Source organism: Pocillopora damicornis, chromosome 9 (assembly GCF_964200805.1).
Source record: "Pocillopora damicornis chromosome 9, jaPocDami1.2, whole genome shotgun sequence".
Taxonomy (NCBI): Eukaryota; Metazoa; Cnidaria; class Anthozoa; order Scleractinia; family Pocilloporidae; genus Pocillopora; species Pocillopora damicornis.
Genome location: NC_142678.1, coordinates 18,490,069 through 18,516,129, shown reverse-complemented (window position 1 = coordinate 18,516,129; position 26,061 = coordinate 18,490,069). Strand labels below are relative to the sequence as shown.

At 40.5% G+C, this 26,061-nt stretch overlaps 1 protein-coding gene across 1 annotated transcript; it reads right to left on the bottom strand.

Moving 5' to 3' along the window:
* Positions 1-1,982: 1,982 nt before the first annotated feature.
* Positions 1,983-25,905, bottom strand: LOC113680026 (sacsin). Its single transcript, XM_089182245.1, has 11 exons — positions 25,781-25,905; positions 22,365-22,437; positions 21,596-21,638; positions 21,289-21,377; positions 20,133-20,243; positions 19,561-19,708; positions 18,181-19,192; positions 17,243-17,814; positions 5,933-16,992; positions 5,127-5,406; positions 1,983-4,305 (listed from the first exon to the last, which is right to left on the bottom strand). Exons 3-10 carry the CDS (start codon positions 21,597-21,599, stop codon positions 5,128-5,130), a joined length of 13,275 nt encoding a protein of 4,424 aa, XP_089038371.1. The 5' UTR covers positions 21,600-21,638; positions 22,365-22,437; positions 25,781-25,905; the 3' UTR covers positions 1,983-4,305; position 5,127.
* Positions 25,906-26,061: the final 156 nt, after the last annotated feature.

The following is a 26,061-nucleotide window of genomic DNA, read 5'->3' as shown; positions in this document are numbered from 1 at the left end:
TCGTTGTAAATATTAGAAAGTCAAGGCAATACTGTCTTAATGAAAACATTAACGATTCCCTCTTTATCAAATGAGACAAACTGGAACGAGTTTTGAGTGATATAACTAAGCCAAGCCTGCCACCGTCATTTTAGGAAAGCACACTCCGACATCCGTCAGAAGGAGGTCATCTCGGGTAGATTTCCGATTACGAAATCCGAGCTCGCCCGATGTTGTCTTCGTGATGAAGGCCCTACACGTGCTTCGTTTTCGCTCATGACTTCGTATTAGGCGTAAGATAGTGCTTTTTTTTTTGTTGCTTACCTTCATTACAGACTCCACAAAATTTTTGCGATGCCTCCTTTTCACGGATGACCGATTACAACTACAACATAGTAACACCTCCACGAAATCTGTCAAAAGGAGGATTTTAAAACACCGGAAATGGAGAGGAAAGATAAATGATACGGTCGATTGACTCCCAGACAATTGAATGGTCCAAACTAGCAAAGGCGGGAAATTTGTCATCATGCGAGATATCAAAGTATCTGTTTGCTCACTCAATTCGTATTCAGCGTTCGGCCGTATTCCAATCGATAATTGCGCTTTCTGAACAAAATTTCCAATTCTATGATGGCACGTAAATTAACTTGTCAAGAAGTGAGTTCATTGTTTGAGAGAAAGTTGTCTGAAAGGTGAGGTCTCTCCTGAAGTCTACTATGAAAAAGAATTCGCGCAGGATGAAAAAAAAGAAAGTAGACTATAAAAGGCTGCCAGTATCTCAGAAGAAAAATCCTTTCACTGGACGTGTAGGGGAAAGAGGAAACAACATGAAAAGGGGGTATAACGTCAGCTTAAACGATATAGAACGCCAGCCTGCCAAACAGCCGAAACTCGCACACATCAAGAATGCCAACTCAAGCGCTGAGGCTCAAATAAACATAAACCCATAAAAAAATTCAAACGCCAATCAAACTGTAAAGGCAAGCACCCCTTACACACCAAACACGACCACATGCATCACCAACACCGCAAACGCAAACACCATCTCCTCCATTAACACAACCTCGAGCACGACCAGCACTGCAAACACATGCATCATCCTTACAGTAAACGCGACAACGAACACAAACCTGGCCCAGCAAAATAAAAAAGATGGTGAAGTAGAATTTGTAAAGACCTCTCACGGAAGCGCCTCAAAGGCCGGTAAATTCCATCTCTCGGAACAGGACATTAGCACCACTTCAACTGGAGACTGGCTCACCGACCACTCAGTCTGTTCTGAGGGAACAGTTCCCTCACGCAAGAGGATTGGAAAATACAACTTTGGGGCCTATTTTTAATTTTTCTGTTCAAAAAGGCCAATTTTCATAAATCCTGAATACTGGCAGCCATCATTGGGTGTTGGTATCTACTGTAGGATGCTACACTCCTTCTGTAGTTTATCTGTACGACAGCCTGTTTTCGGGAAGAATTGCAGCCCTCGTGCAGAAACAGATTGCATCAATTATATACGACGAAGGAACCAGTTTTAAGGTCATTGTACCAAATGTGCAACACCAGAACAATTCCGATGACTGTGGAGTTTATGCTATTGCTTTTCTGGTTTCGCTACTACATGGCCTCAATCCTTCTAATCTGACATTTGACAGGAAGCTGATAAGACAACATCTTTTAAAGAGCCTGGAGAGTGGATCATTCGACCTCTTTCCCCTCTCTAAAGTACCCGAGTGTCGAGACAGGAGGCCACTTTTTGTTCAAGAGGTCTCGGTAATGTGCGAGTGTAGAATGCCGAGGGAAGAGTCAGACTCGAAGTCTCCTTCTCGTTGTGTGAAATTTTGTAGCTGCAAGGAGTTTTTTCACAGGAAATGCATTTCAACAATTATTTTGGAAGATTCAAGTGCAAACTGGCGTTGTCCAAACTGCGAAAGAGCCCTTAAGCAGGAAGAGAAAAATAACCATTAATTTAACATGTAGTATTAAAAACTGATTCTCAGAACTTCCCATTAATTGTTTATTAAGATAATCGTCGAAGTGAAATATATATGTGTAGTAATTTTTTATCTATGTAGAAGTCAGCTAAAAGAATTTTTCAAATGTATTCATGAGAAACTGTTTCTTATAGATCTTTCCCTAAGTACGCTCTTGCGTTTAGAATTGAAAATCCTCATCTAAATATTGTAAAAAATATTATCGTAGAATATTTTCAATGATGATCATGGCACAACGCAGATAGAGAAAATATAATAGGTGAGACAAATCACGGATTATCCTTGTCGACAAAAGTAATATCGCCTGCTTTATTATATTCAAACTTAATCTCCGTCCAATCGAGGTAATGTACAATTTTTTTTATCAATTACCATATTAGAAATAACAATATATCGTAACTGCGTTAAATTTATTTCATCAGAAATCCAGAAAATTTCCGGTGTTTTAAAATCTCCTTTTGACAGATTTCGTGAAGATGTCATTACGTTGTAGTTGTGATCGGCCATCCGTGAAAAGTAGGCGTCAAATGTATTTTGTGGAATCTGTCATATAGGTTAGCAACGGAAAAAAATGCAAATATCTTAACGCTAATACAAAGTCATGAGCGAAAACGAAGTAAGTGTTCCTTTCTACTCTAATTTGCGGCTCTAAAATGCGAAATAGGGCCTTCATGAAAACATCGGGCGAGCTCGGATTTCGTCATAAGATATCTACCCGAGATGACCTCTGGTGTTTTAACATCCTCCTTTTGATAGATTTCGTGGAGGTGTTACTATGTTGTAGTTGTAATCGGCCATCCGTGAAAAGGAGGCATCGCAAAAATTTATTGGTGTCTGTAATATAGGTAAGCAACGGAAAAAAAATGCAAATATCTTAAGGCTAATACGAAGTCATGAGCGAAAACGAAGCACGTGTTCGTTTCTACTCTGTTTTGCGGGTCTAATATGCTAAATAGGGCCTTCATCACGAAGACAACATCGGGCGAGCTCGGATTTCGTAATCGGAAATCTACCCGAGATGACCTCCTTCTGACGGATGTCGGAGTGTGCTTTCCGTCATTTTAGATCTCCGCCTGGGTAGATTTACGTCACGTGCTAGGCAACGTATAATCAATAACAAGATAGAATTTCATTTCAGGCCTATTTATCAATTTTGTGGTGTGTAATTTTCGCATTTTAGTACGTTGTATATATGTTGAATCTTCAAATTGTCTTGAAACTTACAAGAAATTTGTTCTTTAAAAATTCACTGAAAATCGGTAGCTAAAATTGTTTGTCTAAGTGTTATTTGATTTTCGTGTTAACTTGTTATTTAGTCAGTCGCCGGCATCTTTTGTTGCTTCACACAGGAAAAACACATGCGACGAAACGTAATGATCAATTTTGTCCTCAATCTCACGCTATAACAGAAAAAGCTTTTGAACATCTGTAAACTCCGAGCGCTTCGCAGTAAGTGATATTTTCAATGAATCTTCGGATTGTTTTCAAGTTCAAGGATTGTAAATTACAATTTTATGAAAACCGAAGGTTGTTGTTATTTCAGTGTGAATCCTTGAATGCTTGCCAGTCGCTGGCGCCGCTTGTTGAAACTAAAACGAAAAAAAAACTCTTTTAAGATTATCATTGGCTTCTTTTTCACCCCACCACTATTCTTAGCAACAAAGGTCGCCATTTCGTCTGTTTATTGCTCGCCAAAAACTATCAAATGTACTCAAAAGCCTAAAATCTAAAAAAAGTTTACAGGAATCGACCAATCGAGCGAGCGAGCGAGCGAATGCTATTCCCCACATCGTACCTATAACTCGCTCTTGCGCATGCGCGCAATTCACGAGTTAAAAATGATGCAGACACCCACGTTTCTAAATATGCATATTAACAGTATCGAGTCTAGACAATTTTTAAAAGATATATATTGATTTTGAAATTAAAAAGGAAACTCGGTCCTTCTACCCAACTCATAATGAAAGGTAGCTATCCAAAAAAAATTAAGTATTCGTGGGATACAGCTTTTCCTGTTAAAAGCTTTCTACCATGCACTGAACACACCTATCACCGGTTTAGTACTATAGAGTTACATTAAAAAAAACTGATTTTGGTCTGATTTAATCTCAGATGAAGCAGATCAAGATATATTTCAATGCTTAGTTTTAAAAAATCTGCCTTTGGAAAGGGAGGTTTTTAGATCGAGGTCGTTACAAATAAAGACAAGTTATACGGTCGTGATCAAAATAAGTCTAGTTTCAGAAGATGCACGAAATGGTTGTCACATTGCGGGCATATTAGACAACTATCCAGGTGAACTCTATCCTTGCATCGAATCCAAACCAGATTGACTCTGTAAAATGAAATTCATTTCACACCATTAAAAATTTAGTTTAATCTGTAAGTGGAGAGTTGTCAGAACTGAGGAAAATAGTATTGGTACTTGAAAAATTGTTGCAATTTCATGCAAATCTATCTAAACTTCACACTTTTCAGAAAGATTTGCTATTAGAATAGTGTCATGATTGCGGGAAAATCGAGATAAACCGTGAAAGAGGAGCCATACTCCCAAGGCCCCGTATTGCATCATAGACTATGTATGCTTGAAAACAAAACTTTGTTACAATAAATAATGTATAAGGTATGCTTCATAATTTCGTACTTTAAATTTTTCCAAACATTTATTGTTTTTTTTTTCAGACTTCGTTCACGGATACAAGAAAAAGCAAAAGTGAAAATTCAAATGTTGTGATTATACATAAACAATCATTCCACCCTAAAATAAATTTGTGACATATTTTTCACAACTGCTTTTGATCGCGACCAGTTAGGCATCCACAGACAATAAAATGCGCAAAAGCTAAAAGGTTGTTGTACCGATATAGTGCAGTTTTTGGCTTTTAATTCTGAAGAGTTACATGGACTGTTTGCACCCCAGTATCTCAGTCGTTCAGTCAATTTAACGCAAACGGCCTAGTTTCCTTTCCACTTTCGTTATAAAACGTATCGCGCCTGATTCTTCAGCCTAATGCTCCTGAAACGTGCAGTTTCATGAAATTTTGCCTCGTCTTCGTAATTCATGACCTAAGTTTGAACTCCATGTTCTTTTGAATTAGATGCATTCAGAAACATACGTTTCCCAATGAGTTTTGCTCATTCCTTTTCAGCTCTCACCTTAGGTTATCCTGCTCTGTACGCGTGCAACAATTTTCTTAGCAAGCTGCAAGGCCTGCTGGGCCATCTCGGCAGAGTACACCTCATTTGGAATCTGGGGAAAACACATTCTGTCTGGGTAACGCATGCGTGTAGAATCACCAACTAGACACTCTAACTGCCAGGCCAGATTTGATAACTCGGGGTCGTTTAGGTCGCAACAATTTTCAACAAGGTTGTGGACCCTTGTACTGTCAGTATCTACTGCATACCGTGCCGCCTTCAAAGCCTTCTCTGCTGCCTGTGAGGAAGAAAAATTATATTCCTTCAGCCCTGCCGATTTGAGTCATGTTCAAGATAATCCCGTTAAATGTTTCTTTCAGTAGCACCTCAGTTGAAGATGGAAAACGATTCGTATCTGTAATATAACTGCTATCACTTGGGAGAAAAAAAAACCGTTAACACTTAGGAAGAGCAACTAATAATACTCTATCTCCGCTCACAGTTGACAAGCATATATGATACGATTAATTATGAAAATAGGAATGGTTCAACTCAACTAAAGGAATCCTTGCATTATACCAAGTGCTATACCACAACATTGATATAATGATGGCAGCACATCAATACTATTATAATTGATAAATAAAGGGGTTAAGTTTCTAAAGAAACTGTAGTGTCGTCTGTGGGAGAGTGAAGGGCTCTGACGAAGTGCTAACGCTAACGCTAGAAACGTTAGCCTTAAAACTTTTTACGGTGGCCAATTTACGTTATCAACTCAGTTGATAATTCTAAACTATCCCATTATAGTTGATGTTTACTCTTACTTGGTGACATTTGAAGCATGCCCACTCATACGAAGGTCTCTCGTAAATTATATCGTTGCTTGCTGCTTGGACATCTGCAACCGCTTGTTTGAGCCAACGCCTGGCCTCCCCTGGTTGAGGATTATTCCTACGACTTCGTGGTCTTTCGCTGTATCCCCGGCGCTGCGCGTTATGTTCCCTTGCACGCCCTGCCCATGAATTAAAGAAGCTTCCGTAAGACCCGTCTCGATTTCCAGCCTCAAATCTTGAGCTTGAACTACCCCGTGGTTCCCCTCTTTCCAACCGTGAAACTTCGCTCTGTATGTGCTGACATACCTCATTGCAGAATTCCTCATCGCCTAAGTTTTTATCAGGGTGCCACCGCAAATACAGCCGCTTGATTATTTTTCGTCTTTTGTCTTCTGGAAGAGTCCACGCTTCCTCCAGAAGGTCTGAGATCTCATCGAAAGCTCCCTGTCTGCTTCTTGGGTCAGGGGGCTGCCTAGGCCTATCACACACGACTATCGCAGTTGAAGATGACACGGGCAAACGGTGGAATTTGTACAGGTCTGTAGCATCGACAATTATATCTTGGCCATTTCCAATGTTGATTCGGTAACGCCGTTTCAAGCGGCTGTGGCATTCATTCGTTACTTCTTCGATAATTATAGCGTATATATAGGTAGCATCTCCTCCTTCTCTAACTAGACTTGGGTCGTGCAGCTCAAATCCCACATAATCGCCTGGTTCAAATTCTTCAAAGTCGTCATTCAAGAGGTGATGGTCTTCTTGAGGAATAAAACTGCCAGGCTCAGGCAGAATTTCTACTTCTTCCACAGGGAGGGAGTCATCTGGTCGTACACCCATGGTATCGAGCAGGGACTGTATGTTGTTCAGGGAATAGCTCAACATATGAGAAATCAATAACGCACTTTCTCCAAGAAGTCCAGAACATAGTTCTCTGACAACGCCTGAGACCAACAGTATTGTCTTGGTGTATGTGCCCGTTCCTGTCGAGACGTTGACGTATACCTTTGAAATTTCTTCGCCGGAGGCGAAAGTCTTTTTCACGAAGCATGGAACTTCTGCTTCACTTTCTGGGATGGGATTTCCGTCGCAAAAAAGTGAGGTCTTGAGGCTATTTACGGCATAAAGCCCGATGGTGCAAAGCCTCTTCTTGATACTTTCAATCGTGGTTTCATCAACATTTCTTTTCTCGTGTCGGATTAACCTGACAATACCATAAAAGAACTGAGGTGACGAAAGCTGATTCTTAAGTTGGGTAATAGCAGTACTCGATATAGTTTCAAAACTTGGCGAGCTGATATCTTCTTTGACAACAGAGGACAGCATTTTTGGTCGCAGAGATTCTGGTAACTTCATCATGAGCTCTTTGTAGTTGGTACTGGCATCAACGCTAGATACATTCATTTGGCGTGGGTCGAGCAAGAGATTCTGTCGGAAATTATGCAATCGATTAAGGATAGCGGGCGAGAAATCATTGAAAATCAGCTCTGAAGACTTGTACAAATTGAGAGGCACCACATTGGTATTGCTGTCCGTCTCCTTGCGTGTCGGAGACATGCCTGGTAAGTAAAGCTGAGATATGGCATTCATTTCTTCATCATCTTCCTGAAGCTTATCAAAGAATCCTTTGACTGCCTTAATGCACACTTTTACTTCATTCGGGTCCAGTTTCGAACTGTGACACTTGTCATACAATAAGTCCAACACCATGGCATAGTGAGCTATAGTGACAGATTTTGAGCAGCCAAGTTTCTGGAACAAACAACGGAACTTACCGAATTCCATAGGAATTCCATAGAGAAATGGCCTAATCTGCAAGTGCTCATAAAGCTCAAGGACTGCTTGACGTGGTAGAATGAATTTCTTTCCACTTTCCACCAAAATGCAAGGTGTATTCTCTAAAACGTTCTTTGCACCACTCATCTCGATGTTCTTACTTTGCAAGAATAAGTAGATACGTTCCATTACTTCAGTTACAGTTAAACATCGCTCTTCTGAAGCATTCGTTCTTTCGCTGTTTTTTACAACTTGTAAACATACATTTTGGCAGTGGGCAACCACAAGGTCCACCGTAGGCGCGTCCTGAATCTGGAGCTGTGAAATGAAGGTATTGCAGTAACTGTTTACGTTGAGTTTTGGAGGACAGGCATTGCGAAGATCAGAGGAACGATTCTTTGGATTAGCCCACCATGGAAGTAAATGTGCTTCAGTCCACACTATTTCGGAGTGATCGACGGGAACTGCTCCTTGGAAAGCCAAATATGGTGTCTGACGACCTATGTAGCCTCCAAATGGCAGGCAAATTTCTTGTAGGCTTTCTTTGACAGGGTCCCCGGCTACAAATGGGATGTCGTAGATACTCTGTAACAATCCTTCAGCAATTACGTTTTTTCTGTTCATAAGATGATCGACCAAAACTCTAGATTTCGTGTACGTGCCATCATTTGGAGCTAATGCAGCTTCTTGTGCAACTTCCATGGCAAATGCCCTAAAATGGTCCTTAGACACGTGGCAAACGAGACCTATGCTTTTTAAAAATGTCAGCCATTCTGATGCGTCGAAGGGCTTCGTCGGAAACAAATCTACTGGAAGCATGATGCGAAAAACACTGTTTCGGGGGTCATAAAAAAAGGATGCAGTCTTCAGACTTCCATCTACGGAGGTAACAAAAGGAGTATTTCTCAAACAACTCAGCATTTCTTCCCTTTCATCATCCTCTGCATCATCCAAAATCGTTTTGCGGATGTATTTCAGGTGAGACTCTCGTTCCCCTTCGCTGAAGATTGAGAATTTGGGTAGAATGAAGGTACAATAGAAATCAACAGCCGAGAAGCAGTCCAGTGCGAGGAACTCGAACAGCTCAGAAATACTTGATCGGTATTCCAGAAACACTATGTTTAGTTCACTCTCAAGACCGTTGATTCCGTCTCGTGGTATTCCAACTGGTAAGACGTACACTTTACGATCATTGAGTCTTATTAAGCCACCGTGCGTTGCTAGATAAAAAGGAAGTCTTCTCAACGTCACTCTGTCGTCATCTCCCAAGAGTCGTGCACTTCTGCTGAAGTATTCTAGGACTGTAAGACATTCCTGTGGCTCCAACCTTCCTTCCAGTGACTGCTGGTCTAATTCCACCTTATGACTAAGTGAGATGAGAATTGACGAGGGAGACTTCAAAGATGATACAAGCATGCGCGCTAAGCTAACTGATTTTGACGACAGAGAGGTATGTACGCTGATAGCTGAGATAATACTTATGTTAAGCTCAGGCAAACCGACCTTTCTCAAGACATCAACAAGCTTAAGGTTAGAGGAATCCGCAGTCTTGAAATCGATAGCAAATGCTGCTTTTCCTAGGGGTAGCAGATAGTGTTTAGTAGTTGGAGTTCTGCTCATAGGAAAGGAAACAGCCGATAGTGACTTTCCTTCTGCTTTGTTTGTCTCGGTTACTGGAAGAATACTCCAGTCCATTAAGGGCTGAAGTGTTGTTTGGACCTGGTGAGTCTTGCGTTCTCCATCTTTTGTAGTATCATTCATGACACCTTTTACAAGCTCAGAAAGGAAAATCCAGGCCTTGAACATCCACCCCCGGCTGGGTATTTCCCTCTGATTGGGGGACCACTCAATAAACCTTCCGCTTCCATAGGTTTCCAATGATAGTGTCTGAGGTAAGTAGGTAGCAAATGAGGTAGCATCCAGAGGCCTTAGACAAGACAAACTGATGTCATCAGAGCCATCAAAAATACTTTTGTAAATTTCATCATGGAGGAATATGTGCGGAGACCCTGGTAGAAGATCTTTGTATTGTGAGAGAAACTTGGGATCTTTATTTGAAAACAATCGAAGATTCTGGTCTTGTGTAAGAAGGAGAGGAAGACCGGGTAACGCTTCCAGAAAGTTCTCGTCATCACAGCAATACAGCAAGACAGTAATTACTCCAAGAACACTTTTTAATGAAGTGTTCTGGACCTCGCAAGGAATTGGTCCAATCGCGCACAAACGGTCACCAGAGCTGACCGTTTTGAAGAAATCAATGACCTTACCAGGCGAAACACAACTTGTCGTAACTCCAGCTCGCTGAAACGAATTATGCAATGCCAACGAAAAAACTACCAGGTTAAAGCCACTTTCAAGTAGTATGCTCTTGAACAGCTTTCGGAATCTTGCAAGATTCTCGATCTCTTCTTTACTCCTTCCATGCGTTACTGCAAAGGGTCCTTTTACTTCAAGATCGTCAAAAAATGCTTGATGCTTCCCAATTCCATTTGGTGAAAGCCAGGTTATCTCAGCAGTTTCGATTTCTTCGGTGATTACCGATGCACCATCAAGGGATTTCTTCCTAACCACTGGTAGAACCTTTGCTTCCATTTTATTTATTTCCTGATACACAGAATGAACCAGTGTCTTCCAGTATTGGTCTGAGGGAATTTTACTTGGGAAATATGATTCATAAACGTTTAGCTTGCTAATGATCTCGCATTCAGTTTGAGGGCTTGCGTCTTGCGTGGTGGGTAATTTAAGCAAGTTCCGTACTTTAACCAACATGGAGATGTAACATGATGCGACAACATCTGTTAAAAGCGCATTGTTCCAATCACTTCGATATCCACCACGGTCCCCTTCATCCCTCCACAAACTTCTTCTTGCCTCGTGGTCCAAGGCAAAGTGTCCATTTACGTGAACTGGGAGGTTTGTCTCAAGAGGAAGAGGAAGGAAACAATATGCTTTCTTTTGTCTTCGGACAGTATACCTGGAATTTCTCTCTAAGAGACATGCAACGCCACCGCGAGGAAGCATTCCAAGCTCTTGCCTCCTAAAAGCGTTGACAATACTTTCTTCTACATCTTTTTCAAAACCAACCTGTTGTACAATTAGCCACTTTTCTGCGTTGCCACGAGTGTCTGTTATATCTAAGACGTAGGACACTTTTATCACCGGTATCTCTCTTGGGTCGATTCCCCCTCTCTCCTTCGCCGACTTCCCAATCTGTTTGATGTAGTCGGTAAATTCTTCTCTTTTGGCTTCATCTTCTTTCGACAATGCTGCTTCAACTTTATAGGAATTCGCCAATTTTCCACTTGCTTTGTCAACTTCACAAATGGTTATCTTTCTGACGTTTTTTACAAAGAGCAGAACCTCAAACAGTTCTTTTTTAAGTCCCTCTATCATAAAATCCAGTTCTCTAACGGACACACAGTTTGAAGAAATTTTCGACTCGCGAGCCATTTCTTCGTTTCTTAGCGGGAATCTGAACATGGTTGCGTTGTCAATCTTGAAGTGATCTGGCAAGTAGCAAGGAAATATATCAGGAAATTTCTTCCTGAGGGTAACTGTATCGTCGAACCGACCACCTGGTTCTAAAGGCGTCGCACCTGGAAGATACTTGCAATGTGGGTCAAATACGCACAAAACATCCCCAATCTCTTCTCCCTGGGACACAAAGGACGGAACGTCAGTCAAATGATAAACAGCGTTAAAGCCTACCCCGTACTGGCCAGTTTTGTTCGGATCCTCACCCTTACTACCTTCGCCGAGAGTCTGAATGCCTTCAAGATCGTCGTTAGTGAAAGGCTTGTTGTTATACACACACAAGGCGGGGCCCTGCAGAGGTTTCCAACAATCTTCGAACACTTTCACATCTGGATGGTGTCGTGGGTCCTTTATGAAACAAATCTCGGTCGCTTGTGCGTCGTCTGCATTTTGAAGAAGTTCTTTTAAAATTTCCTTTTCGCAGGGGTAACACTGAAGAATGCGTTTCAGGCGAGTTGTTAGTTTCTCTTTCTGTCCAAAGGAAATTCTGACCATGTGTTTTTGCAGGGCTTCTTCTCGACGAGTTTTAACACCAAGTAAGTCACAACTTGACCAGGGAATTTTGGAATGAACAAAATGCAATCCTTCTTCGTCAGGCATCCAGGGGCAGTCCTTGAAACAAAGGTCAGATACTGCTGTCATCACTGCCCTTGAGTCAGGAAGGTAAATGGTTCCCCATTTTTCTTCCAGCAGAGCAGGATTACCCTCATTTGATCCTAATGTTTCTCCCAGTTGATTTGCTAGACGCACTGCAACTCTGAGGTTTTCTTCGTCCAACTCATTCTCAGAAAATTGCCCTCTCATCGTATGTAGACTTGAAATAAAGTCTTTCTCTTCAAAACGTTCCCTGACACCGGCAAATCTCATTAGCTTAGGGAAGTCCTCTGCTAATTGTTTTGGAAGCTGGTATAGATAAGGTGAACAGTCATCTCTGACTTGAAAAGCTACCTGGCCAGCATGGAGGAACTTTCTTCCACAAAGGATAAACTTCTTGTCTTTCAATAATTTCTTAACGGCTGCACCATTCCTTGAAATGGCATTCTGCAGGTATGAGTACACTGATTTGCATACAGTATTTATCTCTTCCATGGCACTTAAATCTAAGGACGCAACGTTGCAAGACAATGCCTGTTTCAATTGCCATGCTATATGGTCTAACGTCGCGTGCTTTTGGTTAAGCTTCAGCAACGCTTTGACATCTAGCGGGACAAACACCCCGATCAGGGGTTCTGCGCAGCACAAAAGATATTTTTCGTCTTCCGCGAAGACATCTTTTGGGGCGAGTAACGCATCATTTTCGTACTCTTCGCTTTTCCATTTGAGAGGAAAGTTCCTTGGTTTCCTTAGAACAGGAATAAATCGAGCCTTCAACAATCGCTTTCTTACAGAGTCTGGTGGTGGTTCATCGAAGTACTTGATCTTCCTCTCTAGAAATCTTATGAATTCCTTCACTCTTTTCAATGCTACTTCACTGTTTACTGCATTTATTCTATGGATACTTTCCGCTCTCTCTGCCATTTCCAGCCAAGGAAGGTAATCCGATGCCATTCCTAAAAGCTCAAGCTTTGCAAGTCGTCCAGGATTCAGAAAGGTTTCTGCATTTCCCCATGGAAATCTGCCATCTTCAGGCAGAAAGAGGCGAGCAGCATCTTTGCCTGGGTGAATGAGCTCAGAAGGACGTCTAAGAGAGTTTCCAAGTGGAGATGTCGGAATACAAGAATGAGCTCCGACCAAATCATCACAGTTGTTGTCCATTGCATGCAAAACAAGCGTATCTCTCATCTCTGAAGGAACTGAGGAAATATTCGGGAAAAAGACTTCACGAAAAAATCTATTTTTGTCGTAGATCTTTGATTTAATAACTTTCCCACTTCCACAGCTTTGGAAAGAATTCACGACAGACAAAGGGACATCAATAACCACTACGTGCTGGCTCATTAAAAGCTGGAAAACTTTGAATGAAGTATCGCCAATCGAAGGATCGTTTCGAAGAACTGGATGAAGAAGTACCACCTCATTGATAGTAAACCAGTTCTCTCCATCAGAAAACAAAGCGTGATTTCCAGTGGATATCTGCGTGTAAAATGACTGCGTGAGGTTTCGAAGGTTTGGGAATACTGCATCGGCTTTCGGCCACAAAGAATGGAACCTATAAGATCCGTCAGTTGGAGTAATTGACCTTAAATCTTCAAGGAGGCACACATAGGCTGAGCAAATGGAATCTACTATCAGCGCTTTGTTCCAGTCAACCCCATAACAATCTTTGTCTCCTTCGAGTTTTTCTTGTAAATGGCGTCTGTTCGCAGCTAATGCAAAGGCTCCATTTATATGTACTGGAAGGCCACTATGAATAGGAAGAGGAAGGTAGCAGAAAAGAGTCCCATTGACATCAATTCCATCATCGTTCTTAAAAACAGGTACAGGCACAAATTTGTCGGCATCGCTCAAAGCCAGTTGAACAGCCACCCCTCCTGATGGAAGAAGGCTAAAATCATTCTCAGCAAACTTCAGTGCACGTCCATCTCCCATGGAGGAGACTATAAGCCAGGTTGTACATTCGGGATGAATGGTTGCTGCATCAGGTTTAAAGAAACGTAGACCGCATTCCGTGAAGATGCAGTGGACGTTAATCTTCAAAGAGGACTTTGTCAGTTCGATTAGCTGCCCCTTCCTAAATGCTCCAACAACTCGCGATGACGCTTGGAGGAAACTGCATTGCTTCAAAAAATTCTGGTCATCGAAGCTCAAAATGTTCGCGGTGGGAGGAAGGGAAACAGGGACGGACAAGGCTCTTACTATTCCCTCCTGAGACAATGATTTGGTGATCTTGAACGTCAATTTGACTGTTTCGTCTTGAACTTCGGGTGTGTTCAAAGAAAAAATGCTCACGCGGAGGACGTTCTGTGTGAAGAGAAGTAAGGTTTCGGCTCCTCTAATAAGCATAAGCAGTAATTCTCGCATTTGTGTGTCGTCATACGCCAGCTTCTTTATCTCACTTTTCAAAGCCTGCTCACTTGTTCTCAACGGAAATCGAAACAGAGTTCCATTGAACGAGTTGTCCTCTTTTTGAAGATTTAAATCACAGCCAAATATACCATTGAATGGTTTGAACTGGTTTTTAAATTTTCGAAGCCTCGTCACTTCCTTGTTGACATTGATCTTCATTCCTGGCTTCGTTTTGTTCTTTAGAGCTTTCCCGAGATACGACGTATGTGGATCAAAAATCACAAAGCTGTTTCTGCTTATGAACATGGGAACATCTGTTAAATTGTATACTGCATTGAAGCCCAGTCCAAACCTGCCAATCTTTTCGGTGTCGTGCTGTTTCGTTGCTTCGTTCAATTTTGTAATGTTCTCAAAGTCTTCCTCCTCAAATGTTGCATCATTGTAAACCCACAACGCAGGGCCTTGGCAACCCCTCATTCCCTCGTCAATCAGACAAGTCATTGCTTCCTCGTTCTTTCTCTCGTCATACAGAAATTTGACTTCTGTGGCGCCAGCATCGTCGGCGTTTTGAATCAGTTCTTTCAGAACTGAAAAGCCATCCGTGTACTCTTCGAGTAGGCGATTGAGTCGGGTGGTAAGTTTTTCTCCTTGTCCAAACTCTTCTCCAATAGCAAGCTCATCAGCATCAAGCAGTCGGTTTGTTATACTTGGCACACCAAGACGCTCAGCAGTTACATTTGGGACATTTGGGTGTACGTAAAAGTAGTCGATTTCTTCGTCGTCATTTTGTTCTCCATACATGCAACTGTCTACGGGCTGAAGTCTGACATAGGAGTTGTCTTCTAGATAAGTTGGGATCAAGATGTCTCCTTGAAGCGCCTCGGTTAAGTCTCCACTCGCCAACTCGTTCAGGATATTGACAGATAACTGAAGATCGTGTTTCACTTCGGAAAGGCTCATGACACTTCCGCCGTCGTGTTTCACTTTGATCATCCTTAGAACCTTTACCAGAACAGATGGATCGCATTCCCTCTGCATACCAAAGTACTCAAAAAGACGACAGTGCTGCCTGAAGTCCACAGGAAGACAACGTATGTAAGGTGCGAGATCCATCGATGGCCTTGTAGCGAGTAAGTGACTTGGTAAAGAAAATCCATCTCCATTCCATACCCAAGGAAAGACGTTGATGGCCTTAAATTCCTCATCCACATCATGGTGGTGCTCACCAAGACACCTGTATATTTCGGCCAGCATAACAATGTAGTACGGTTTCTGCACTTGTGAGTAGCACCTCACCGCAGTTTCTAAATGCTGGACTACTTGGTTTACACGGGGTTCATTTTGCCAGCCGAAAAACTGACTGATTGTTTCGGTTTTATCCACGTCAACAACAGGCATTACAGTTCCAATTAGGTTTGAAAATTGGTGACTCTTCAATTCAACGGGCTTGAAAAATCTTTTATTTTCTTCTTCTTCTGTTTTCCAATATGGAAGGCTGGGAGGGTAACCATAGGGTCGCTGTTCTCGTCTTGAAACCCAAGGAATAGTTCTTAACAAAATCCACAATTGTTGTCCACTAACCAGGTCCAGCATCTTTTGAGGATCCTCGTTGAGAAAGCGCACGATTCTTTTAGATTTCTCCTTTAACGACGGAAGGTTGGGAAACTTACTTATCATCTTAGCACTTTGATAGAGGTCGGTCGCGGTGACGTCATCCTCGCCTTTCATTCCCAGCTCTTCAAGAATCACAAGTACTGAAGGGCTACCGTATGTGGAGGAAGGAAAAACATCCTCATGGACGAACAGATTCTTGATAATGACGTTTCTAGGGTCAAATAGCTCACAAGGCCTTGCTCGTCCTTTCTGTGTGGAAACGAAAGCCAAGTCCTGCAAATTCCTCTTGAAACAAGCATTCTTGCGAAAAGCACTTGCATAACGATCCAACACATGCTCCATCAGCTTGTCAATTTGCTCTTCCGAGTAGCATCCTTGCTTGATGTCTGGAAATACAACCTGACATAGCAGTTCGACGGGCGTTAGAATCTGAACTCCTAGGAGACGTGCCAACGCCATTGAATCGTCTTGAGAAACATCAACGAGGTCTCCTCTCAGTGTAATTGGAAGAGGCTCAGGGGGTGCAGCACGCAGACCTTCCTTTGCTGACACGAATTTCTTCGCCAAAGTCTCAAAAACTGGTAGAGAGCACAGAACATCATACTCCACTTGATACAACTGCTTGCATTTGATATTGACTAAGAATGATCTCAGGAGTTGTTTTTCCTTAGTAGAAAGTACTATACGTACAATTTCGAAAAGTTTTCCGTTAGTCATCATACTTGAGGAAACCACCATTGCTTTCAAAACACCTTGAACGGATGGTGGATGTACAAACCTTCCTAAAACAGCTGGGTGGTGACCAATAAACGAGGGATAATCGGTCATGATAAGCACACCAAGCTTGACGAGAATATCTGATACATCATCGTCTAGGTAATGACCATAAAAGTGTTTGACTACTACTCTGGAAGGTTCACAAAGTGGCGCCATGGTGACTGGTGTCTTTGACATGTTTAGCGGAAGCAGCGGTAGTTTACCGAGACTAAGAATATCGCCTGCATCGGCAAAACAGTTTTGCAGATATCTCCACACGACCCTGATCCACCCTTTGGGTGGATGACTATGGTTTCGATCTTCAGGGTACCACAGGACGGTGTTCCCCTCGCTCCACTCAAACGGCAGTGCTCGTGGAAGTAGTGATTTCACGTCGTCTTTACGGAGTATCCTCAGCTGTGTGGATCCTGAAAGAAAGTTAGATGTCTAAAATTAACTACTTCCTTTGTGAAAACCAACAAAAAGGAATTGGGCACACGACAAAAAAAATCAAGGAGGGCAATAAAACAGGCTAAACATCAGACGCGCAACACTCAAATGTTTAATAGCTGAATTTTGTGTGACAAGGGTGGTTAGTAGAGATTTTTAGTTCGGAAATCATGCCAAAGGAATCGATAGTCTTACATCAAGAACTATCAAATGAGAAAGTAATTTTACCTTGCTTTCCTGCGGATTCAAGCCTCTGAGTGATTGCCTCGCCGATCGTTTCATCCAAAAAACGATGTTCTAGCCCTGGAAAAAGTTCTCGGGGATGTTCCCTAGAGCAGATATACACGGGTTCCAATTGGTTGTTGAATTTGATGAAGTTCCCATCGGAAATAGGCAAAAGCTCCAAATCACAGAGCGAGTCAAATTTGCCATCTTTAAGACAAAAATTAAGGAGCAAAAGTTTTTCGTGCCTATTAAGTTTCTTGTAAAATGACGGAATTTTCTTCATGGTCGATCTCACGAGGCTGGGTTTGATTTCCTTGACAGAGGTATAGTTAGTAATAGCCTTGATGACGTGTTTCGGCACAGAGACAACGGGCACGTTAGCTGACAGCAACACTCGAAGAACTACTTCCCTAGTTTCATTTTGATCAAGTAGATCAAAAATTGCTTCTTCCACTGTAATCCAGCGTCGAGAATCTGCATCGGTGGAAACAACATTGTGCTGTAAAAGTATACTAAAAAAAGGATTGATGAGCTTCGTCCACTTCTGGTCAATGCAGGTAATATTTGGCCACGCTCTGCAAGACAACAACCAAGATATCTTGATCACATTGAATTTCAAAACAGCAAGATTGTTGCTGTAAAACATATCAAACTTGAATTTCTTCGTAATTAACTTTAACGACATGGGTTTGTCATAATGAAGGTAACCCGTGACTGTTGATTTAAAATCTGAGATCAGAAAAAAGCTATTTAGATTACCGAGTGTTTATAATAAAAAAGATAATGAAGTACTACTAAGCTCTGAGAATCTTTCATAGACAAGAATTCATTATGCACGCATGTATGTGTGGGCTACCACCTTGTTATTGGTTATGACTTTCTGGTCACACTTAGCTAAAGAAAGCTCGGTGGTGAGTGAATTGATAGATATTACCACTTACTTGTAAATTGATGTTCTTGGTAGAAAACACGAGACCAGTTTTGTAGCTTGCAAAATTAGGGTGGCATATGCCCTTGGTGTGGCTTCCTCCAGGAGACACTTATTCCACAACAGTGACTTGTCAGTCAGTTTCCGCCGACCCATACTTTCTCGCTCTTCTTGATCTGCATTTGGAGACTTGATATATCGCCTATTTTGACTTAAAGCGAAGAACCCATTTATGTGCACTGGCAGACCTGTCAGGCTCCTCATCGGAACTGGTAATGGCAGGAAACAAAACACGTGGCCTTTGATATTTGGCGTCTGCATTTCAGGACCATTAGGCAATGGCATGGCAACACCCACAATGGGTAGATAGTTTAGCTCTTTATCTGTCATCAACCGTTTGAAGTTCAATGAAACTTCTCCCCCACAAAAGTAGTTGGTGACAAGAAAGGAGTACTGCTGCAGAAGGTCTGTTTCATGAGATGTACTGGACTTGATTGTCTCTATGGTGATTGCATACGTCACTGCAACAGAGTGAGGCATCAATTTCCCGGGCCTGATCTTCCCAAGGAACTCCTTCCTCTTAGAGCGAACCAATTCCAAGTCTTTTTCGGCAACTCTAACCTGAAATGTTCTTCTGGGACTAGCCTGTGACTCTTCTCGAACATAGAGTTCAATTGATTCTAAGTGTTGAAGAAAGAGAAGGACCAAGTGAGCATCGGCTTCAAAACTTTCAAACAAAGTGTCCATTTTCTCCTCGGTGTACAGTGTATTCGATAGATCGGTAGGTGTGGTCCTTAGAGGGAAACGGAATAGGGTGCCATCATAATAACCGTTGGCAAACACTTCTTCGTTACAGTCCAAGATTCCTTTGAAAGGAAGGAACTGATCGGGTATTTTTTCCATCTCCGCACAGTCTTCATCAAGTCTCCAACATCTACCGGTTCTTCTGTTCCGTTTATCGGAAAAGTAAATTCCATGAGGGTCAATAAATCCAATTTTTTCAGCGCTAAGCACACTTGGTAGATCTTAAAGAAAAGAAAAACCAGATATCAGCTGTAAATTTTCACTACCTAGTATATTGCTATTTATTTGATTTCAATATATTAGAGATGTCAAAAATGTGCAAAGTAGATCTTAAGAAAAAGAAATAATAATTTGAATGCAAAATTAGTATCAATTATACATGGCGCATGGTGGGAAACCTTATCAATAACATGGTTATAGCTAGTAACTGTTCGATATAGCGTGGAAAGATTCCATTACAGGATACAATAACTTTATATATTTGACATTTAAGGAAGCTAGTAGCAAACCGAATCAGGTGAAATACCATTGCAGAGATGTCCTGACTACTTTCGATGATACATGCTCGTAAGAACCCACTTTGACTTACCTGTCATATGCAATACAGACTTAAAACCCAAGCCGAATCGACCAACTTTCATGGGGTCTTCCACTTTAATGCTATCGCTGACAAGTCGTATTCCTGTCCAGTCTTCTTTCCTAAATTTTGCGTCGTTGTAGGAGAAGAGTGCTGGACCCTACGACGAAAAACATGAAGAGAGATAAAGACTCAAACTTGGTAGCGATGTAGATACAAAGAATCGGGGGCCTCTTGGTTGGTACAGAGGGTTCCTGGTCGAACGGTTTTTGTTTCTAGACCCGAGAAAGTATATATGTTGATTTCTCTGACAAAACGGTTATGGTAACTTTCTCCACTTCGGAATCTAAATGGGGGCAGGCAATATTCCTGGTTGCTACCGCAGGATCCAAAATTGCAACTCCAATAATCTCCTCCGGCAGGCAGATCGTTAACGTCTATCCAGGATGGTTTTACAGGTTAATCTCTTTGACATAAGTAGTAGCTACTCGATTTTGTTTTAATTTCTCAAACAAGTTTATGTCAACTGTTGTAAAAAATGAAATCTTCTTTAAATAGTTTTAAGGTCTATGACATTGTTTCACCTGAAATTGTGCGAGCTCCTCATCAAATAGATGTTCAGTTCCATAACTGTTTTTGTCATGCAAAAACTTTACGCGTCTGGCATTTGCATCTTCCGCATTTTGAATGAGTTCCTGGAGGAAAGAACAATTTACAATTGTGTCATGCGGGACCAACACAGACGGAAAGTGTTTAATCTTCAGATTAAAAAGAAAATAAAAGAATGAAAGCGGAAATGGAGGAAAATATTCATCACACTCATTGACACCGAGGTGTAATGTTGTGTAAGTATATACCAATACCATACGAAAGCCAAAAATTAATTTTAGTTCTGTCGATATAACAAAAAATGGTCACTCATCTTCAAAAACGTTGCAATGTGGAAAAAGATATGAAATATAGACACTTTTTGTTTTCTTATCAGAAAGTGTCTCTTTTAGATGAGAAAACCAAAGATATATCTATTTACATATTTTATACATACATACATATATATATATTTAGATTGATATAATATACAACAAACAGCGGGAATTTCGATCAAAACACCGCATTAATTACTATAATTGAGTAGTTGTGATTTGCCATTTTCCAACATGACATATTTTATTTTAAATTTACTCCATTATCATTTTTGATATTTGTTTATTCCTGAGTTCAAGAGCTCTTTTCAGGGATTCTGTTATGTTTGTCATCGGTTTTTTAAAAAAGGGAGCCTTGGAGGGGAAATTGTAACTGCAGTTTAATGGTCCTTTCCTGAGATCCTGTTATCATTTTTACCTGATTACATTCATTCAGAGACCTTCAATGGGGAGCTTGTTACTCCGGAGTAAACACTACTAATTAAGTTAGATTCTTTTTTCTCTCTAATTTTTTTCACTTATTTGTATTGACCTTATTTGTATTCACATAACACCCATAGTTCTTTCTTTGCCTTTCATTGTTTAACCTTTCTCAGTTTGTAATTTAGACCTTTGTTGTATAACTTAACCTCAATCTTAAAATTTCTGTTTTTTATACGAGTCGCAACCATTGTAAATAGCTTTTTAGTTTTTAATTTGTAACCTGAAGAAGGCCAGAACAGTCAAGAGTTGGCCTCTTCGTTACTTCGTTATAGTACACTTAACTATATACACACATATATATATAATTCATGTATTTTGTGTGCGCTTTCTTCACCTTCAATATCTGTCCATCATCTGGATACTGATCTAGAATGGTTCTCAACTGTTGGATCAGCGATGGTTGAATCAAATTGAAGTCATCATCTACCGAGTAACCAAAAACGATGATACATAAATGGAACACCTTCAGCCTCCTGATCCTCCCAATCTTATCAAATGGATGTCGCCGGGAGATACGGTCCGAGTCTGGGTGGTGTTGAAACTTTTCGCTTTTAAATTTCGGGATTCTTTAAATGAACCCAAAAGGTTTTCCTCACCTAGGAGCTTCTTTCAGTTGATATTTAATATAAATATATACCTACCCATATTTGTGACTTCACTCTCCTACACTTTTAGTCCATCTATCTGAGGATAAAGTAGAGGTAATAAATAAGTATACACCAAGACGTATGTCTAGCAAACAATGTTCAAAAATTGATCATGTGCAGGCACTTTCGTTTCAATGTCCTACGATACGTTCTTGATCATTTACTTTGGTAGGAACCCGAGAACAACCCAAATTTAAAATGCACCACTTCTATCTATAACCCAGGTCGATGAGCTTAACCTTTAATAGAATAAGAGAGAGGGTAAGTTTTGAGCTCGGTAAAGAAATAGAGAAAGATGATTTTCGTCTTGTCATGAGCGTGGGACAAAAAAAATTTTTTAAGGTGGTACATGAGGAATCGAACCTCAGACCTTCGGATTCCGCGCTCCGCTGCTCTACCATGTTTTTTTCGTTTTTTTCCTCTGTACTTTTTTTCGTTCTTATTCCATTAACAAACATGATGCTATCGACACTGCTAATCTTAGCAGTATGCAGGACGCGTATCATATGAACCTCGTAATAGACCTCGCTCACCGTAGAGTATTTGTGGTTCAGTGGTAGAGCATCGGAGTGCGGAATCCGAAGGTCTGAGGTTCGATTCCTCATATGGACTCAGAATTTTTCCTTTGTCTCACGCTCGTGACAAGACGAAAAACATGTACCTCTTGTAGAATATTGCTTCAGGCCATCCCCTTTAACAACTAAAGCAGATTGCTTCTGTAGCTGAAGAGTAGGCAAGATGATAACAAACCAAGAGCACTTACTCCAATCGTTCTGTAGAGAAAGAACATCGATAAAAATAAAAACTGTTACAGCTTCATCCAACCTTTGAAAGATCTGAGAAAAAAAAAAAACAATCAAACAAACCAACTCAGTTCAGAATTTATGAGTTCATATTGCAATATATTGTGCAACACTTTAGAGCTCAGTAAAATAAACAAGTGAGAATTTTCACAAGTGAAAGTGAAGTACACACAATATGCTTTGACGACAATCATTTAAACAAATTATTTGCAGACGTTCAGATTTTTTCAGCGAACGGTACGTGCTTCCAAATAACTTTACACCAGTTGATAGAAATTTCTAACACATGCTATGTAGCAGATCGTCACCATAGCATTCTATAGCTACCTCAAGAAGACCTTGAGAGGCAATAACAACCTGCTGGCTAAAAGGATACTGAAGGAACCATAAACATATGCAGCTTCTCTTAAAAAGAAAACTCTGTGAATTCTACGTTATTTACGATGCTGAATTTTATCAATTAATTGGTCAATATTGTGATAAATTTTTCTCCAATCTTAAAAAATCTTTCGGTTTTGAAATATTTCGTACTTAACCAACAAGTAAATAAATTTACAACAACTTGAAGCATTTAGGGATTGTTTTGCAATTTCCAAAGGGTAAATTATTGAAAGAGGGGCTGTGGGATCTACCAAAATAATTAGTTCTTCGATCATGAAGCAAACATGAGGTGATGACGAAAGCAAGACTATTCATTTAATCTTATTTATACAATTACTTTTTCGGATATCGTTTAAACCTATCTGATGACACGAAAATTCCTTCAACCCAGCTTATCAACCTCGACTATCCGGATTTCTCGTTTATCCGAACTTTTTCTCTGGTTCTAATTTTCTCATGAATATTTATTATTTATAATCAAGATCCGTAGCCATATTCTTTCTAAAACTACAGCATTGAAAAGTGATTGATGAACTTTTCTAAGTGACCGTGATGATCACGTGAAAATTTGGATACAGTTGTCATCTCTCAGATATTGCATCTTTCATTATTTGCTGAGCAGTATTACCTCAACATACAGCGGTGGGATTTCGAGTGACTGTGAATTTTAACTTCCTTGCTGATTTGAGGTTACCGAAACCTCCAAGTTTTTGTTCATTCAGAAATTTATTCCTAAACTGTAGATTTATGCAAAAATTTATATCATGATTCACTAAAAATAGGAAAGATCGCAGCAAATTTGCATTATTTCATGAGGCAACAGCCGACCTTTCGCGACTTGAGGGATACTTCTCGAATTCCGCAGTGATGGCGCCAAATTTTATCGTAAACAAAACATTTTTCAAACCCTGCTTACTTTGCTTTTCATTCAAACGCTACCAAAAGTGCTTTTCATCCGTTAGATAGCGGCTAATGCATCAACATTTGCAGCTCACGAAGGGAATTTGAATAAACATGACCCTTTCTAAGAATTCTGGGATTCTAGGAAATGAGCTGCACCTTCCGGTCATGTCTTTTCCCCTAGGAAAAGGAAAAGGTACAATTCGGATTTATATATATCCAAGTTGTCCATCCCTATAAATCCAGCCCTATATCAGAGCAAAGATTGCCATTTCCGCTTTATGTTCTAGGGCCTGGCCTGTGATTTTCATGCTCGTTTTCAAACCTTACCTAATTAAGATTTGCGCAAGTCAAGCTTTCATAAGATTTGCATCAATGCTGAAGTCAAGAATGAAACTTCCTCACTCGGTTCATCGGGTGTAGACGAGACAAATACGTTAATGTGTTATCGGGGTAAATGTAAAATTACGAGTGTTGTATGGTAAATATACTACCTTGATCATCGAGTTAAGGACAGTTAAAGTAGAGCAACAACAGGAGTCACTCGACCTATGAATACTCTACTAAACAACAACAATGTGAAAACTCCAACACGCCATGGCATGCTCCTTACTAAGGAATGCGATATTTTCGGTAAAAATGATTATACATTCACATAAAAAGTTTCAAGCAGTGGTCATTGAAGGTGTCGGACAACTTCCATCAACAGAATCAAGCCTATCACAAATAAATGAAACAGAAAGGGGAACAAAGAATCGATCTCGCTAAAAATTTGCATAGCACCGATCCTAACATATGGTTTCATAACTTATTTGCTCTTGGCCCCGAACTTCTATTTGGAAGAAACGAGTCTAAGCTTGATTAAGCTTTACTGAAAAATTAAATAAAAGAAGTCGGTTTCTTTAAATTCTGTTAAAGTAATGCTAGAAAGATCTACTTTAGTAAGAACTAGTACTCATGCGAGTGGGCAACTGACTGGAAATATTTGAGACAACCGGCCCATGAAGAGCTTTAAAACAGCTTTGCTTTGCATTAGGGATTATCATCTTCATTAGGCATTTTTGGGAACTAGTTATGATAAGTAAATTGTCTTTGAAACAATTTATCAGTGAAGTTAAACACATCGTTTGCGACAAAGATTTCTATCACTTGCAGAGGAACTACGTATAAAGAAAAATGCATATAAATCGAATTGCGACACTGAAATTTCGGTAAAAGTTTACTCAATCCTATTCTGCTGGAAATCGCTGTGGTATTAAAGGTGACTATTGTGAAATGCTAGCCTTAATATAGAATGTTTTCTTTTAGTTGGTTATATGATAAAATGCACGTTGATTTCCAAAGATTTACTTGAAAATTAAGATGCTTCAAGTCGCTTACTAATGTTGTTTGCGACTGACATACCGCGATGGAAGTATATATTTCATTATATCTGTTAATTAATCAATATTCTTCAGTAAATCTAGCTATTCGTCGTGCGCGTTTTGATTTCATAAAAAGACTTGAGATACAAGGAGGTGGCAAAACACAGCGAGACGCAGTAAATAGCGAGGAGAACCGATCACAAATGATGGAACCAACCAGCTCGCAATGCCTTGCATCTATTGCGAAACATTGATCTGAACTGCATACAACTATCATAATGTAAAATGATGCTATAGGTTATTCGTGGCCTTTGCTCTGCCGTAGCTGAATCCCTTCCAGCCCACAGACAGGCCAGATGAATCTAGTCGAACTTTTCTTTGCGACATTTTGCTACACACAAGTATTGAACTCATCTTCTGTTGATTTTCTGACCGAAATCAAATGAGATTAATTTTGCAACGGCTCGTCTTCATCACGTTACATTTTAGCTTCAAAACATGCTGGCGTGTAAAGGTGATTAGTAAGAGGAACAGAATGGTAATTTAACTATTTGAATCTCCAAATCAATTTCGTCGAGCTCAAATTTAGGAATGTGTACGATGCTGATCTGATTTGACATGGCATCGCTTTGCTTCACTACCATATTCTAGTACACCGACAAACAACCAGATTTCGCCGCATAGAAATCTTTCCTTATCAGGATGCTTAAGCATTTTCACATATCACTCACCTTTGTATAAAACAGGCGAAGTGGTCCCAACCGACTTTTTCACGATTTACGAAAATGTTTCGTCCTAATAAAGAATGAAGACCTTCTTCGAGTAAAGTGAATTCTCGGAAACTGTTGGGTGGTTTCCGACAGTACGTTTCTAGGAAAACACATCATTTACATTTCACGTGACCACCATCGATCCAAGATGGCGGATACCCGGAAGTGACACTTCACTTCCGGTTATCCGCAATCTTGTCTTCTTACGGACCTCTAGAAAACCGCGGCCTCACAGAATCATT

Bases quoted from the DNA above. Each gene is read 5' to 3' on its own strand.
- LOC113680026 (XM_089182245.1), bottom strand. The intron at 19,193-19,560 runs GTAAGTCAAAGT...CTTTTCTTTAAG, and splicing joins GTCTGTATTGCATATGACAG to ATCTACCAAGTGTGCTTAGC. The intron at 16,993-17,242 runs GTAAAATTACTT...ACTTTCTTTCAG, and splicing joins TGAATCCGCAGGAAAGCAAG to GATCCACACAGCTGAGGATA.